This window comes from Hemitrygon akajei, chromosome 12, assembly GCF_048418815.1.
Source record: "Hemitrygon akajei chromosome 12, sHemAka1.3, whole genome shotgun sequence".
In the NCBI taxonomy this organism is placed as follows: domain Eukaryota; kingdom Metazoa; phylum Chordata; class Chondrichthyes; order Myliobatiformes; family Dasyatidae; genus Hemitrygon; species Hemitrygon akajei.
This window is the reverse complement of record NC_133135.1, coordinates 42,913,776-42,926,818: the sequence shown is the minus strand read 5'-3', so window position 1 is coordinate 42,926,818 and position 13,043 is coordinate 42,913,776. Positions and strand designations below refer to the sequence as shown.

General features: G+C 39.7%; 1 protein-coding gene across 2 annotated transcripts in view; it reads left to right on the top strand.

Moving 5' to 3' along the window:
* Nucleotides 1–10,468, top strand: part of pomgnt1 (protein O-linked mannose N-acetylglucosaminyltransferase 1 (beta 1,2-)) — an 80,481-nt gene extending 70,013 nt beyond the window's left edge. Inside the window, exons 20-21 of one of the 2 annotated variants that reach the window (XR_012101027.1) lie at nucleotides 5,577–5,664; nucleotides 5,950–6,059. Coding sequence is in view for 1 of the 2 variants with exons in the window: in XM_073062978.1 (XP_072919079.1) it covers nucleotides 5,950–6,059; nucleotides 6,305–6,377 (183 nt within the window). In the remaining variant the exon portion in view is untranslated. Of the gene's footprint in view, nucleotides 1–5,576; nucleotides 5,665–5,949; nucleotides 6,060–6,304 lie in introns of those variants that run through there. The other variant, XM_073062978.1, reaches the window with a different exon arrangement.
* The last annotated feature ends 2,575 nt before the right edge of the window (nucleotides 10,469–13,043 follow it).

Below are 13,043 nucleotides of genomic sequence, written 5' to 3'. Positions count from 1 at the left end.
CTCGTGGTCTTAAAATGGAAAATCCCTTTAGGTTAGAATGGATCAAATAAAAAAAAATTGTTGTCTTTCTGTGATGTTTAATTCTGCCATTGAATGCTACCAATATGTCCCAATTGGAAAAAGTCGTCTGTTATTTTTAATGGCATTATGTAAAAATAAACAATTTCTGGAACAACAACACACACAAAATGCTGGTGGAACACAGCAGGCTAGGCAGCATCTATAGGGAGAAGCGCTGTCGACGTTTCGGGCCGAGACCCTTCGTCAGGACTAACTGAAAGGAAAGATAGTAAGAGATTTGAAAGTAGTGGAGGGAGGAGGAAATGCGAAATGATAGGAGAAGACCGGAGGGGGTGGGATGAAGCTAAGAGCTGGAAAGGTGATTGGCGAAAGTGATACAGAGCCGGAGAAGGGAAAGGATCATGTGATGGGAGGCCTCAGGAGGAAGAAAGGAGTGGGGGGGAGCACCAGAGGGAGATGGAGAACAGTCAAACAACTAAATATGTCAGGGATGGGGTAAGAAGGGGAGGAGGGGCATTAACGGAAGTTAGTTAAGTCAATGTTCATGCCATCAGGTTGGAGGCTACCCAGCCGGTATATAAGGTGTTGTTCCTCCAACCTGAGTTTGGATTCATTTTGACAATAGAGGAGGCCAGGGATAGACATATCAGAATGGGAATGGGACGTGGAATTAAAATGTGTGGCCACTGGGAGATCCTGCTTTTTCTGGCGAACCGAGCGTAGGTGTTCCACGAAACGGTCTCCCCGTCTACGTCGGGTCTCACTAATATATAAAAGGCCACACTAGGAGCACCGGATGCAGTATACCACACCAGTAACAACCCTGTTGTGTTTAATTTTCTTCTGGGGTTCTAGAAATGGTACTTTATTTTACACACACCTGGAAGATGACTCTTGGAGTTTAAATTAGAAGCCAATTAGTTCTGTAAACTCCTTGAAATGAATCCCATCCAGCTCTTATACTAGCAATAGAGGCAGTATTAAACTGATTCACTCGACTATTTCCTGGAAAGAAAAGGTGTCTTGTTAAGAGTGGCCAAAGAAATTAAGTCTGGACTCTTTAGAGTTTAGAAAAAAGAGAGCTGATTTTATGGAAACACAAGATCCTGACGGGCACAACAGGGTACATACTAATATCTTTACACTAATGGTATGAACTTGAATGAGGGAAAATAGTTACAAGTTTAGAGAACAGTCATTTGAAGTTGGGATGCAAAGGAGTAACTTGAGAGTTTGATAAATCTCTGGAACTGTCTACCCTGGAGTGTTGTGGAAGCTAGTTAAAGAAGTAAAGAAAAATCTGGGAATTGAAGTTTATCAGGACCTACACAGAAGAGGCTGGGAACAAATGAGTTGTGGTTACATTAAATGGTGGGATAAGCTTGAAGTACTGAGTATCCTAACTCTGATGGTTTTTTTACTTCTGTCCTTGCACCAGAGCCTAAATTTGCTTCCACTGCCCTTCCAGCTAATAGATCTGACATAACAATTTGTATTTGTGTATTCCATGTCTTATTAAAATCAGAGGCAGCAGAAATTGCTAGGAACACTCTGGATTATTAGCATCTGTGGAGATTGAAATCAGGTTCTTGACCTTTCATTGTAAATAGAAATATTTAAGAACAAGTTCTGCTTGAAATTTTAAACCAGTTCTCTCTCCACAGGTGCTTCTGGTCTGCTGAATGTTTTCAAAATTTATAGCATTATATTTTTTTGCAGTTTGATTGTCTCAAACTTTTTGCAATTTTCCTTTAACCTGTATCCTATTTCTGGTGCCATTTAAAAAAAAAAAATTCATTCTGTGAAAATCAACGCCTACTAATTGACCTCTTAATTTTCCTTATTTGAAGGAAAACTGCCCTCTTTCTGGGCCTTCCACATAAATGATAAGACATAGATGAAATCTGTCATCCCAATGAATATATGAAATCCCAATAAGTACTCCTGCTTGAGTACTGTTGGGGGGGCGGGGGGGAGGCCTACCTGGGGGAAGCTACTGTGGTCTCGCCTCTGGCACGGAGTCTGGCCCTGTGACTCCACAGGATAGGGAAAGCAAGAGGATGACAGCAGTGATGAGACTTCTTTAGTTAGGGGGTCAGACAGGTGATTCTGTGGACGCAGGAAAGAAGTATGGATGGTAGTTTGCCTCCCAGGTGCCAGGGTCAGAGATGTTTCTCATCATGTCCATGATATCCTGAGGTGAGAAGGAGAACAGCCAGTGGTCGTGGTACAATGGCATAAGCAGAAAAGGGAGGAGGTCCTGAAAGCAGACTACAGGGAGTTAGGAAGGAAGTTGAGAAGCAGGACCACAAAGGTAGTCATCTCGGGATTATTGCCTGTGCCACGTAACAGTGAGTATAGGAATAGAATGAGGTTGAGGATAAATGTGTGGCTGAGGGATTAGGGCAGGGGGCAGAGAATCAGATTTCTGGATCATTGGGACCTCTTTTGGGGCAGGAGTGACCTGTACAAAATGGATGGATTGCACTTGAATCCTGGGGGACCAATATCCTGGTGGGGAGGTTTGCTAAGGCTATTGGGGAGAGTTTAAATGAGGACTACTGTGGGGTGGGAACTGAACTGAAGTGACAGAGGAAGAGGCGTTTGGCTCACAAATAGAGAAAACTTGGAGACAGTGCATGAGGGAGGATAGGCAGGTGATAAGGGATGCGCTCAGACTGATGGTTTGAGATGTGTTTATTTTAATGCAGGGAGTATCATGAACAAGGCGGATGAGCTTAGAGCGTGGATCAGTACTTGGAGCTATGATGTTGTGGCCATTACAGAGACTTGAATGGCTCAGGAGCAGGAATGGTTACTTTGAGTGCCAGGCTTTAGATGTTTCAGAAAGGACAGGGAGGGAGGCAAGAGAGGAGGGGTGTGGCACTGTTGATCAGAGATAGTGTCACAGCTGAAGAAAAGGAGGAAGACCTGGAGAGGTTGTCTACAAAGTCTCTGTGGGTGGAAGTTAGGAACAGGAAGGAGTCAATAACTCTACTGGGTGTTTTTTATAGACCACACAATAGTAACAGGGACATCGAGGAGCAGATAGGGAGACAGATTCTGGAAAGGTGTAATAATAACAGGGTTGTCGTGATGGGAAATTTTATTTTCCCAAATACTGAGTGGCATATCTCTAGAGCAAGGGGTTTAGATGGGGTAGAGTTTGTTAGGTGTGTTCAAGAAGGTTTCTTGACGCAATATGTAGATAAGACTAAAAGAGGAGAGGCTGTACTTGATCTGGTATTGGGAAGTGAAACTGGTCAGGTGTCAGATCTCTCAGTGGGAGAGCATTTTGGAGATAGTGATCACAATTCTATATACTTTACCATGGCATTGGAGAGGGATAGGAACAGACAAGTTTGGAAAGCATGTAATTGGAGTAAGGGGAAATATGAAGCTATCAGATAGGAACTTGGAAGCATAAATTGGGAACAGATGTTCTCAGGGAATTGTATGGAAGAAACATGGCAAATGTTCAGGGGATATTTGTGTGGGGTTCTGCATAGGTATATTCAAATGAGACAGGGAAATGATAGTAGGGTAGAGGAACCGTGGTGTACGAAGGCTGTTGTAAATCCAGTCAAGAAGAAAAGAAGAGCTTACAAAAGGTTCAAAAAACTAGGTAATGATAGAGATCTAGAAGATTATAAGGCTAGCAGGAAGGAGTTTAGGAATGAAATTAGGAGAGCCAGAAGGGGCCATGAGAAGACCTTGGTGGACAGGATTAAGGAAAACCCCAAGGCATTCTACAAGTATGTGACAGTGGAAAATTGTGTATGGAACTGGAGGAGATAGCAGAGGTACTTAATGAGTACTTCGCTTCAGTATTCACTAGGGAAAAGGATCTTGGCGGTTGTAGGGATGACTTGCAGCGGACTGAAAAGCTTGAGCATGTAGATACTAAGAAAGAGGATGTACTGGAGCATTTGGAAAGCATCAAGTTCGATAAGTCACCGGACCGGATGAGATGTACCCCAGGCTCCTGTGAGAGGCAAGAGAGGAGATTGCTGAGCCTCTGACGATGATCTTTGCATCATGAATGGGGATGGGAGAGGTTCCGGAGGATTGGAGTGTTGCAGATTTGTTCCATTATTCAAGAAAGGGAGTAGAGATAGCCCAGGAAATTATAGACCAGTGAATCTTACTTCAGTGGTTGGTAAGTTGATGGAGAAGAATCTGAAAGGCAGGTCTTACGAACATTTGGAGAGGCATATTATGATTAGGAATAGTCAGCATGGCTTTGTGAAAGGCAGATTGTGCCTGATTGAAATTTTTGTGGATGTGACTAAACACATTGATGAAGGTAGAGCAGTAGATGTAGTGTATATGGATTTTAGCAAGGCATTTGACAAGGATCCGCATGCAAGTCTTATTGAGAAAGTAAGGAGGCATGGGATCCAAGAGGACATTGCTTTGTGGATCTAGAACTGGCTTGCCCACAGAAGCAAAGAGTGGTTGTAGATGGGTCATATTCTGCAAGGAGGTTGGTGACCAGTGGTGTGTCTCAGGGATCTGTTCTAGGACCCTTACTCTTCATGATTTTTATAAGTGACCTGCATGAAGAAGTGGTGGGATGGGTTAGTAAACTTGCTGATGACACAAAGGTTGGAGGTGTTGTGGATAGTGTGGAGGGCTGTCAGAGGTTACAGTGGGACATTGGTAGGATGCAAAACTGGGCTGAGAAGTGGCAGATGGAGTTCAACCCAGGTAAGTGTGAGGTGGTTGATTTTGATAGGTCAAATATGATTGCAGAATATAGTATTAATGCTAAGACTCTTGGCAGTGTGGAGGATCAGAGGGATCTTGGGTTCCAAGTCCATAGGACACTCAAAGCTGCTGCGCAGATTGACTCTGTGGTTAAGAAAGCATGCGGTGCATCGGCCTTCATCAATCATGGAATTGAGTTTAGGAGTCGAGAGGTAATGTTGCAGCTACTGTATATAGAACCCTGGTTAGATCCCACTTGGAGTACTGTGCATAGTTCTGGTCATCTCACTGTAGGAAGGATGTGGAAACCGTAGAAAAGGTGCAGAGGAGATTTACAAGGATGTTGCCTTTATTGAGGAGCATACCTTAATGAGAGCAGTTTGAGTGAACTTGGCCTTTTCTCCTTGGAGCGACGGAAGATGAGAAATGACCTGATGGAGGTGTGTAAGATGTTGAGAGGCATTGATTGTGTGGATAGTCAGAGGCTTTTTCCCAGGCTGAAATGGTTAGCCTGAGAGGGCACAGTTTTAAGGTGCTTTGAAGTAGGTACAAAGGAGATGTCAGGGGTAAGTTTTTTGCGCAGAGAGTGGTGAGTGTGTGGAATGGGCTGCCGGTGACGGCGGTGGAGGTGGATACGATAGGGTATTTTCAGAGACTCCTGGACAGGTACATGGAGCTTAGAAAAATAGAGGACTATGGGTGACCCTAGGTAATTTCTCAGGTAAGGACATGTTCGGCACAGCTTTATGGGTCGAAGGGCCTGTATTGTGCTGTAAGTTTTCTATGTTTCTATCTCTTTAATTTCTGTGCAACCATTAATATGTTGTTTTCCCTCCTTCATGTAGTCAAGATATATTGGAGCTTTTGGGACATAGTTGGCATTTATTCATCAACTACTGAACTTTTACATCACTAAGGAAAGAAAACAATCTAGTTAGTGTTTGCATTATTACTTGGCTTTAAAACTGTTGGACTTGCCTATGTTGTAACATTGAAGTCAAAAACGTGTGGCATTGAGTCTCTGGTTATGAATAATGAATAACTTGCTTATTCTCCTATAAAGAAATGGTTAAACATGATTCAATTGTAGAAAATGACACCTTAGTAAATCTATATAGTGAAGATTATACTGTTAAATGTTGAATTGATGTTGATTTTGTGTTGTCTATCATTGGCTTATACTGATTGTCTAAAAATTACAGTAATTCTGTTTTCCAGTGCTTGCACATCTGGGACCTAGATGTCCGAGGCAACCACAAAGGCATGTGGAGGCTGTTCAGAAAAAAGAACCACTTACTTGTTGTGGGGACACCTTCCTCTCCTTATTCGTAAGCATCATTCTCTCATTAAGTCAATTTTAAATTGAAGCATTTCTTTTATATGATTCCTTACAGCTTACTTGAGAATGTTCTGATCAGTTGGAAGATTTTGTTTTAAAGTTAAATGAGATATAACCAATTTTCCGTGACTACGTGCAGTTGAATTTTGTTGTGTATAAGCCTCTTCATAGAATAAAACTTTCTCCAAATGTCTCACTGATACTTTGAGGACATTTCTTTCTTTTTTTAAACAGGGCAAATAAGCCTGCATCAGTTATGCCAATATATCTTGAGCCACCTCCAAAAGAAGATGTGGAAATGAACTGAAGAGGACAATCAAGAAATTTAATAATGACTATTCTTGACTACTTTATGCCACTATATTTAATGTACTGTTATCATGATGTTTACATGTTAAATGAACTGCTTCAACAAAAGAAAACAAAGTTAGAAATGGCTAATACTTGATTAATTGTAAAGCTATTATAGATTTAGTTTTATAAATTATGGATTGATATATTTATTTTACCTGAATGCTGAAACCACATTTTCTGAAATAGAACATAAGAAATAGGAGCAGGAGTAGGCCATCTGGCCCATCGAGTCTGCTCCACCATTCAATAAGATCATAGCTGATCCGGCCATGGTCACCTACCAGCCTTTTTTCCATAACCCTCAATTCCTCTACTATGCAAATATCTATCCAACCTTGTCTTAAATATATTGACTGAGGTAGCCTACACTGTTTCACTGGACATAGAATTCCATAGATTCACCACTCTCTGGGAAAAGCAGTTCATCCTCATCTCCGTCCTAAATCTACTCCCCTGAATCTTGAGGCTATGTCATCTATTTTTTGTCTCGCCTACCAGTGGAAACAACTTCCCTGCCTCTCTCTTATCTATTCCTTTCATTATCTTTCTTACTTCTATAAGATCTCCTCTCATTCTTTCGAAATCCAGTGAGTACAATCCCAGATGACACGAATCTCTCTTCAGTCTAACACCCTCATCTCTGGAATCAACCTGGTGAACCTCCTCTGCACCGCCTCCAAAGCCAGTAGATCCTTCCTCATGTAAGGAGACCAGAACTACATGCAGTACTCCAGGTGCAGCCTCACCAGTGTCCTGTACAGTTGCAGCATAACCTCCCTGCTCTTAAATTCAATCTCTCTGGCAACAATGAAGGCCAACATTCCATTTGCCTTCTTGATAGCCTGCTGCACTTGCAAAGCAACCCTTTGCAATTCATGCACAAGCACTCCAAGTCCCTCTACACAGCAGTAATCTGCCATCTTTAACCATTTAAATAATAACCTGCTCTTCCATTTTCCTTCCAAAGTGAATGACCTCGCATTTACCAAGATTGTACTCCATCTGCCAGACCCTTGCCCTCTTTAACCTCTCTCTATCTCTCTGCAGACTCTCCGTATCTTCTGTACAATTAGCAATGCCAATCATGTGGTTAGATAGTTTAACTGATGTATCCAAGAGATTATGAATGGGGTTCTGATTTATTCAAGCTAAATGTAGTTGTTGAATTTGACAAAACAGATTTCTTCAAGCTAGTGTATTTTCTTACACCACAAGTGTTTCTACTGTAATTATCTTGCTGAATTTTGTACAGATTGTTAGCCAGAATTTTATCTCAAAGCTCTATCATGTCTTCAAATTCTAGAAATAAGTTAAGTATTAAATATGTTAAGCTATTGAGGTTTTTAAAAAAAAAAGTTAGGGGTTTGTGTATTGGGAGTAAAACTAAAAAAGAAAGATCTATTATCCCGCTGGACTGATGTATTTAAAAGAAAGTACTAACATTAAGGAGCAGGACAATCTAACACTAATTTTTGTTAACTGGAATTGCCAGGTTGTTATTTAATTAACCTCAACTTGGACTTATTATTTCCTGACCTGTTTTATATAAAAGAGGAGCTTGTTTATTTGCTTATCTTGAATTGTGTTGTCCATTTATAAATAATTAATGTTTATATTTGTATATAAAAGAAGCCAGTAAGCTATCGGTACCTTTTCAAACTACAGTGTTGTTCTGGGCTGACAGAAAATCATCTGAGCTCCTTGAATGTTTAAACCACTTATTTCAAGCAGGTGCTTTACCCTTTGTTTTATTTCTCCCATGTTGTACCCCAGCACAATGCGAACTGCAAATTGTATAGCTGAGGTTTTGATTGCTTCAGAATGAACTGCCTGACTCAAATTTACAAGATTATAAAACAGTAATCCTAATTTTAATAAAATGTTTTTAAAGCCTCATTAAAGCTGCTGATGGTTGATGGGATGGTAGAGGAAGGTTGTGGGTGAGGCCTAGAACATCATCCATTTCACACAATGAGCAATACAGTATATACTTGTTTGGTCTACAAAGTACAAAAATGTTCTGTAGCAAGAATTTTTCAAAATGTAGTGTGGAGGGTGTTTAAACAAGGCAAATTGATCAGTTTTTTTAGTTTCTGGTGAGAGAGAATAGTTAACGCAAATTAATTTATGTAGCATCCATCTATATTTTCCTGCAGTGCAGTATCCAGGCCAGTTCCATTCTTAATCTCTTACTGTTATTTTTTAAAAAATACGCTAGAACTGGGAAACTCATTCACTTGTAAAATGCTAACTTAATAGAATTTTGTCTATGGAATGATGAGGTGGACCTTTTTTGTTTAAGTTTTAGAGTTGACTTTTTGAGTTCTTGTTATCAACAAGTCTCAGGTGGCAGTTGCTGTAGAAAGATCTATTTAGATAGTTGCTGAAAGACATTATCTCCAAAAATATGTATATATCTACCAACAAGCAATACTCAAGATAATTGGACATTACTAATTTCTATATGTTTCTTGTCATCTACTAATCCCTAATTTTAAAGTTTGTAGAAATGCTAGTTTTCAAACTGCCAAATTCGTCGTGCCTCAGCTGAAGTAGCAATAAGATTTAATCGTGTGTTAATCCTCAAGTTTTTATTACCTGTGGAAGCTATGTTGAAGTTTAGCAGTTCCTTATTCAACCTCTTCTGGAACTTTAACGGCCATGGTGAATTTATCTCCCCATAACCTTCACAGATGATTCTCTTTTTGAATGATGAGCAGATCACACGCTAGTACAGTTCCAATTCTTCAACCAGTTTGAAACTTAAGAGTAGCAGAGACTCTTTTATGAGAATCCTATGGAAAAAAATGGATGATTCTATTCAACCTGAAATAGAAAAGACTTTTAATATTTTGTGCTTAACCTGTTGTGGCAGGTGAGTACCTATAACTGCTTTGCATGATGAGACTCCCTTGAAGTGAGTTGAAATGACTCTGCGGTAGTTATCTCGCAATTCAATTGGATTGATTGTTCCAAAGATCTTGACCTAAACCATAAGGAGTGGGCACTATGCAACATTTTCAATAGCTAACATCAAGCTAGCAAATCTAATAGTTTCTTAAAGTTATTTTTTGCCCCAGACAATCTAGTGTTTGTATCAGAAGATGGTTACCAGATTTTGATTATTGACTAAGCATTTATAATAAGTGGAAATTAGTATTAAACACCAGGAACACAAGCTACCAAAATTTGGACTAACTCTTCTAATGACTTTGGGGCAGTTTTTTTTCCTTGTACCTCTGTGATTGTACTATGTGGAAGGTGCTTTATAAATGCAAGCTTTAGAAGTAGAAACAGAATAGTCTAAAAGAGAATGTGTTTTGAACTAAGGCCACTGGAGCTCTTGTTCTGCACTTGCTTCGTAGGCTAGTGTGAGAGAAAGTTCCTGCTATCTATTGGCAATCAGTTAATTTCAATTTGACTCAGATCATCATCAAATTCTTGCATATTGAGTTTGTCTGACACTATATGCACAGAGTGAGTTAAATTTGCTGATGTGATGGGTTCTGAACTGAGCTGTTGGTCACATTAACAGTAGTTACTTATTCAAAACGGCAACTGTTGCTGCTTCTCATAAATATAAAGTTCTCTCACAAATGTGTTGTCCTCAAAATGAGAGCGTTTCTGAAGATCTATGCATCCTCTATACCTATTTCCATTGTGCCCTTTAGTTAACTTTGGTATTTCAGATACTAAAGCAATCCATTTCCTAATAGGGATCAGACTAGTTGACAACAATAAAGGGATTGCATTTTCATATATTTGATAGATTACTGCACTGTAAAGCTCCTTCACTGTAACGTTACCTGCACCATGAGCTTCAGTTGTGTCTACAGCTTCAGACCGCTTCCTTCAATATTTTACTGTTATTTGCTTAATGCAATGTCATTTCTTGCTACATGTACTAAACATAATGGAGGAAAAGGGATTGTGTAGGTTATGTTGTGACTGAACAACCTACCATTAGCTTTTGATCAGCACTCGAATAAAACATTTTGTATATTATAAGTAAGCAGATGCTGACAATTAAACATGTTTTCAGTATATCCTTCTCTTCATGGAAGATTTTTTTTATGTTTGTGTTTTGCAAATGCATTTTTACTTGGTTGATGTTTCTTTCAGTCATCATACTACTTGTAGTGACTCAAATTAGCATTGTAAATCCAACTATTAAGAAGGGTAAACCATTTTGATGTGAATAATGTTAACTCAATATTGTTTTAGCTTTACCTTGAATCTTGTCAGTTTAGGACTTGAGCTAGTGATTTGATACTTGTTATCTATAAACCTATCTAGCAAGTTCTCATGTCCCAGCGTTGGAAGTGCAAATATCTGGATTGAGGCAATCTTTTGATTAATTCAATCTAATTGGGGCTACCAATGAAACAAATCTGGGAGATACATACATGTCTGATTACATAATTTGGGGATTATTTTTTAAGATAAAAAGTGCTACACATCAGGGACTGCCAAGTGACATTTTAAGACACTGACTTTACAGGTTTCAGTGAAACATTTTAGAGGTTAAAACCTAAAGACTTATCTGAAGCCCAAAAATGTGCAAAACTGTCTGCAATACTTGTTTTGTGTGCTTAGCAATCCCCCCCCCCCACCCACCTTTCTACTCACTTTACACTTATGACTGTGTGGCTAAGCACAGCTCCAAGCCATATAACACCACTATCAAAGATTGTGAAGAGTCAGCATATTGGAGGGAGATTGGAAATCTGACTGAATCAGAGGGTCAGCAACTTTAAATTCCTTGGTATTATCATTTCAGAAGACCTGTCCTGGGCCCAGCATGTAATTACAAAGAAAGCACAGCAGCATCTCTACTAACTTAGGAGTTCACGAAGGTTTGGCATGACATCGACAACTTTATAGAAGTTTGTCAGATCTATGATGGAGAGTATATTGACTGGCTGGATCACAGCCTGGTAGAAACACCAATGCTCTTGAATGGAAAAGCCTACAAAAAGTAGTGGATAAGGCTCAGTTGATCACAAGTAAAGCCCTTCCCATCACTGAGCTCATCTACACAGAACATTGCAGAAAAGCAGCCTCTATCATCAGGCATCCCCACAACCTCGGTATTGCATTCTTCTCACTGCTGCCATCAGGAAGAAGGCACAGCAACCTCGGGACTCGTGACCAGGTATGGGGACAGTTATTACCCCTCAACCATCAGGCTCTTCAATCAAATGGAATAAATTCACTCAGCTTCATTTGCCCCATTATTGAAGTGTTCCCAGAAATTATGGACTCACTTTCAAGTACTCTTCATCTCATGTCCTTGATATTTATTGCTTATTTATTTATTTTTGTATATGTACAGTTTGTTATCTTTTGCACACTGGTTGAACACTTCAGTTGGTACAGTCTCACTGATTTTATTATGGTTATGGATTTATTGAGTATGCCCTCAAGAAAATGAATCTCAGGGTTTTATATGGTGGCATATTGTACTTTGATAATAAACTTACTTTGAACTTTTGCTGCAGTGCCTCTTACACCAAGTTCTTGTACTGAATCAATTGTAGCCTTGCTTTGAAAGTTTATTTCCTAATTTTAAGCAGACTTCTTGAGCTAGAAGTTATTCTTTGAAAGTGGGTGTTTTGCCAGGCCAATTAAATGGTCCTACACAAATTGCCCATTGTAATTCATGAGGCTTTGCAGGATCCAAGTGATCAAAATAGACTTTGTCTTTGCTTTCCAGCATTTATTTGTGATAAGCTAAATATATTTTATGACAATTGTTTGTCTCTTGATTGACATCCGTTGATTCACCAGTAGGTGCCATCTACAATAGTTAATTGTCTATTCTATAGCAACAGTAACTTCCAAACCACAAATGTTGCCACAAAAAAAACCCAAGTAGTACACATTTGGGAATGCCAACACCTACAGATTTTCTTCCAAATCACACACCATCCTGCATAATTTGTAAAAATGGAAAAAAAAAAGTAGAAGTAAGTCTTTTCATCTCTTTCTAAGGCAAAAAAATCATGGTTTCTTTGAGCCTCTATGAAACATTGTTCTGGCCATTGCAATAATTTCTGGTCTTGTTCTTGGATGAGTTTGTGCATTTCAGCTAAAGAACCTTGACCACCCATCAGTGTGGATGGTCTGTTGTCTTGCCAATTCCTAAATGTGGGTGTTGAGTAGAGGGGAATCAACATCCACAAAAGTGTGCTGTACCTGAAGGCAGTTTTCCACCGTGTACCGACAGTAACCAGTCCACAACAAGTTTATTCCACTGCATTGCAAGAGAAAAATAAACATTGCAAGCATTTGTCACAAGATCAAACCTGCTGTGTGAATTACAAAAGGTAATAAAAACACAGAAAACCTACAGCACGATACGGGCCCTTCATCCCACAAAGTTGTGCTGAACATGTCCCTACCTTAGAAACTACTAGGCTTACCTACAGCCCTCTATTTTACTAAGCTCCATGTACCTATCTAAAAGCCTCTTAGAAGTCCCTATCGTATCTGCCTCCACCACTGTTGCCGGCAGCCCATTCCACACACTCACCACTTACTGAGTAAAAAAAACTTACCCCTGACATCTGTACCTACTCCCCAGCACTTTAATCCTGTGTCCTCTTATGGCAACCAT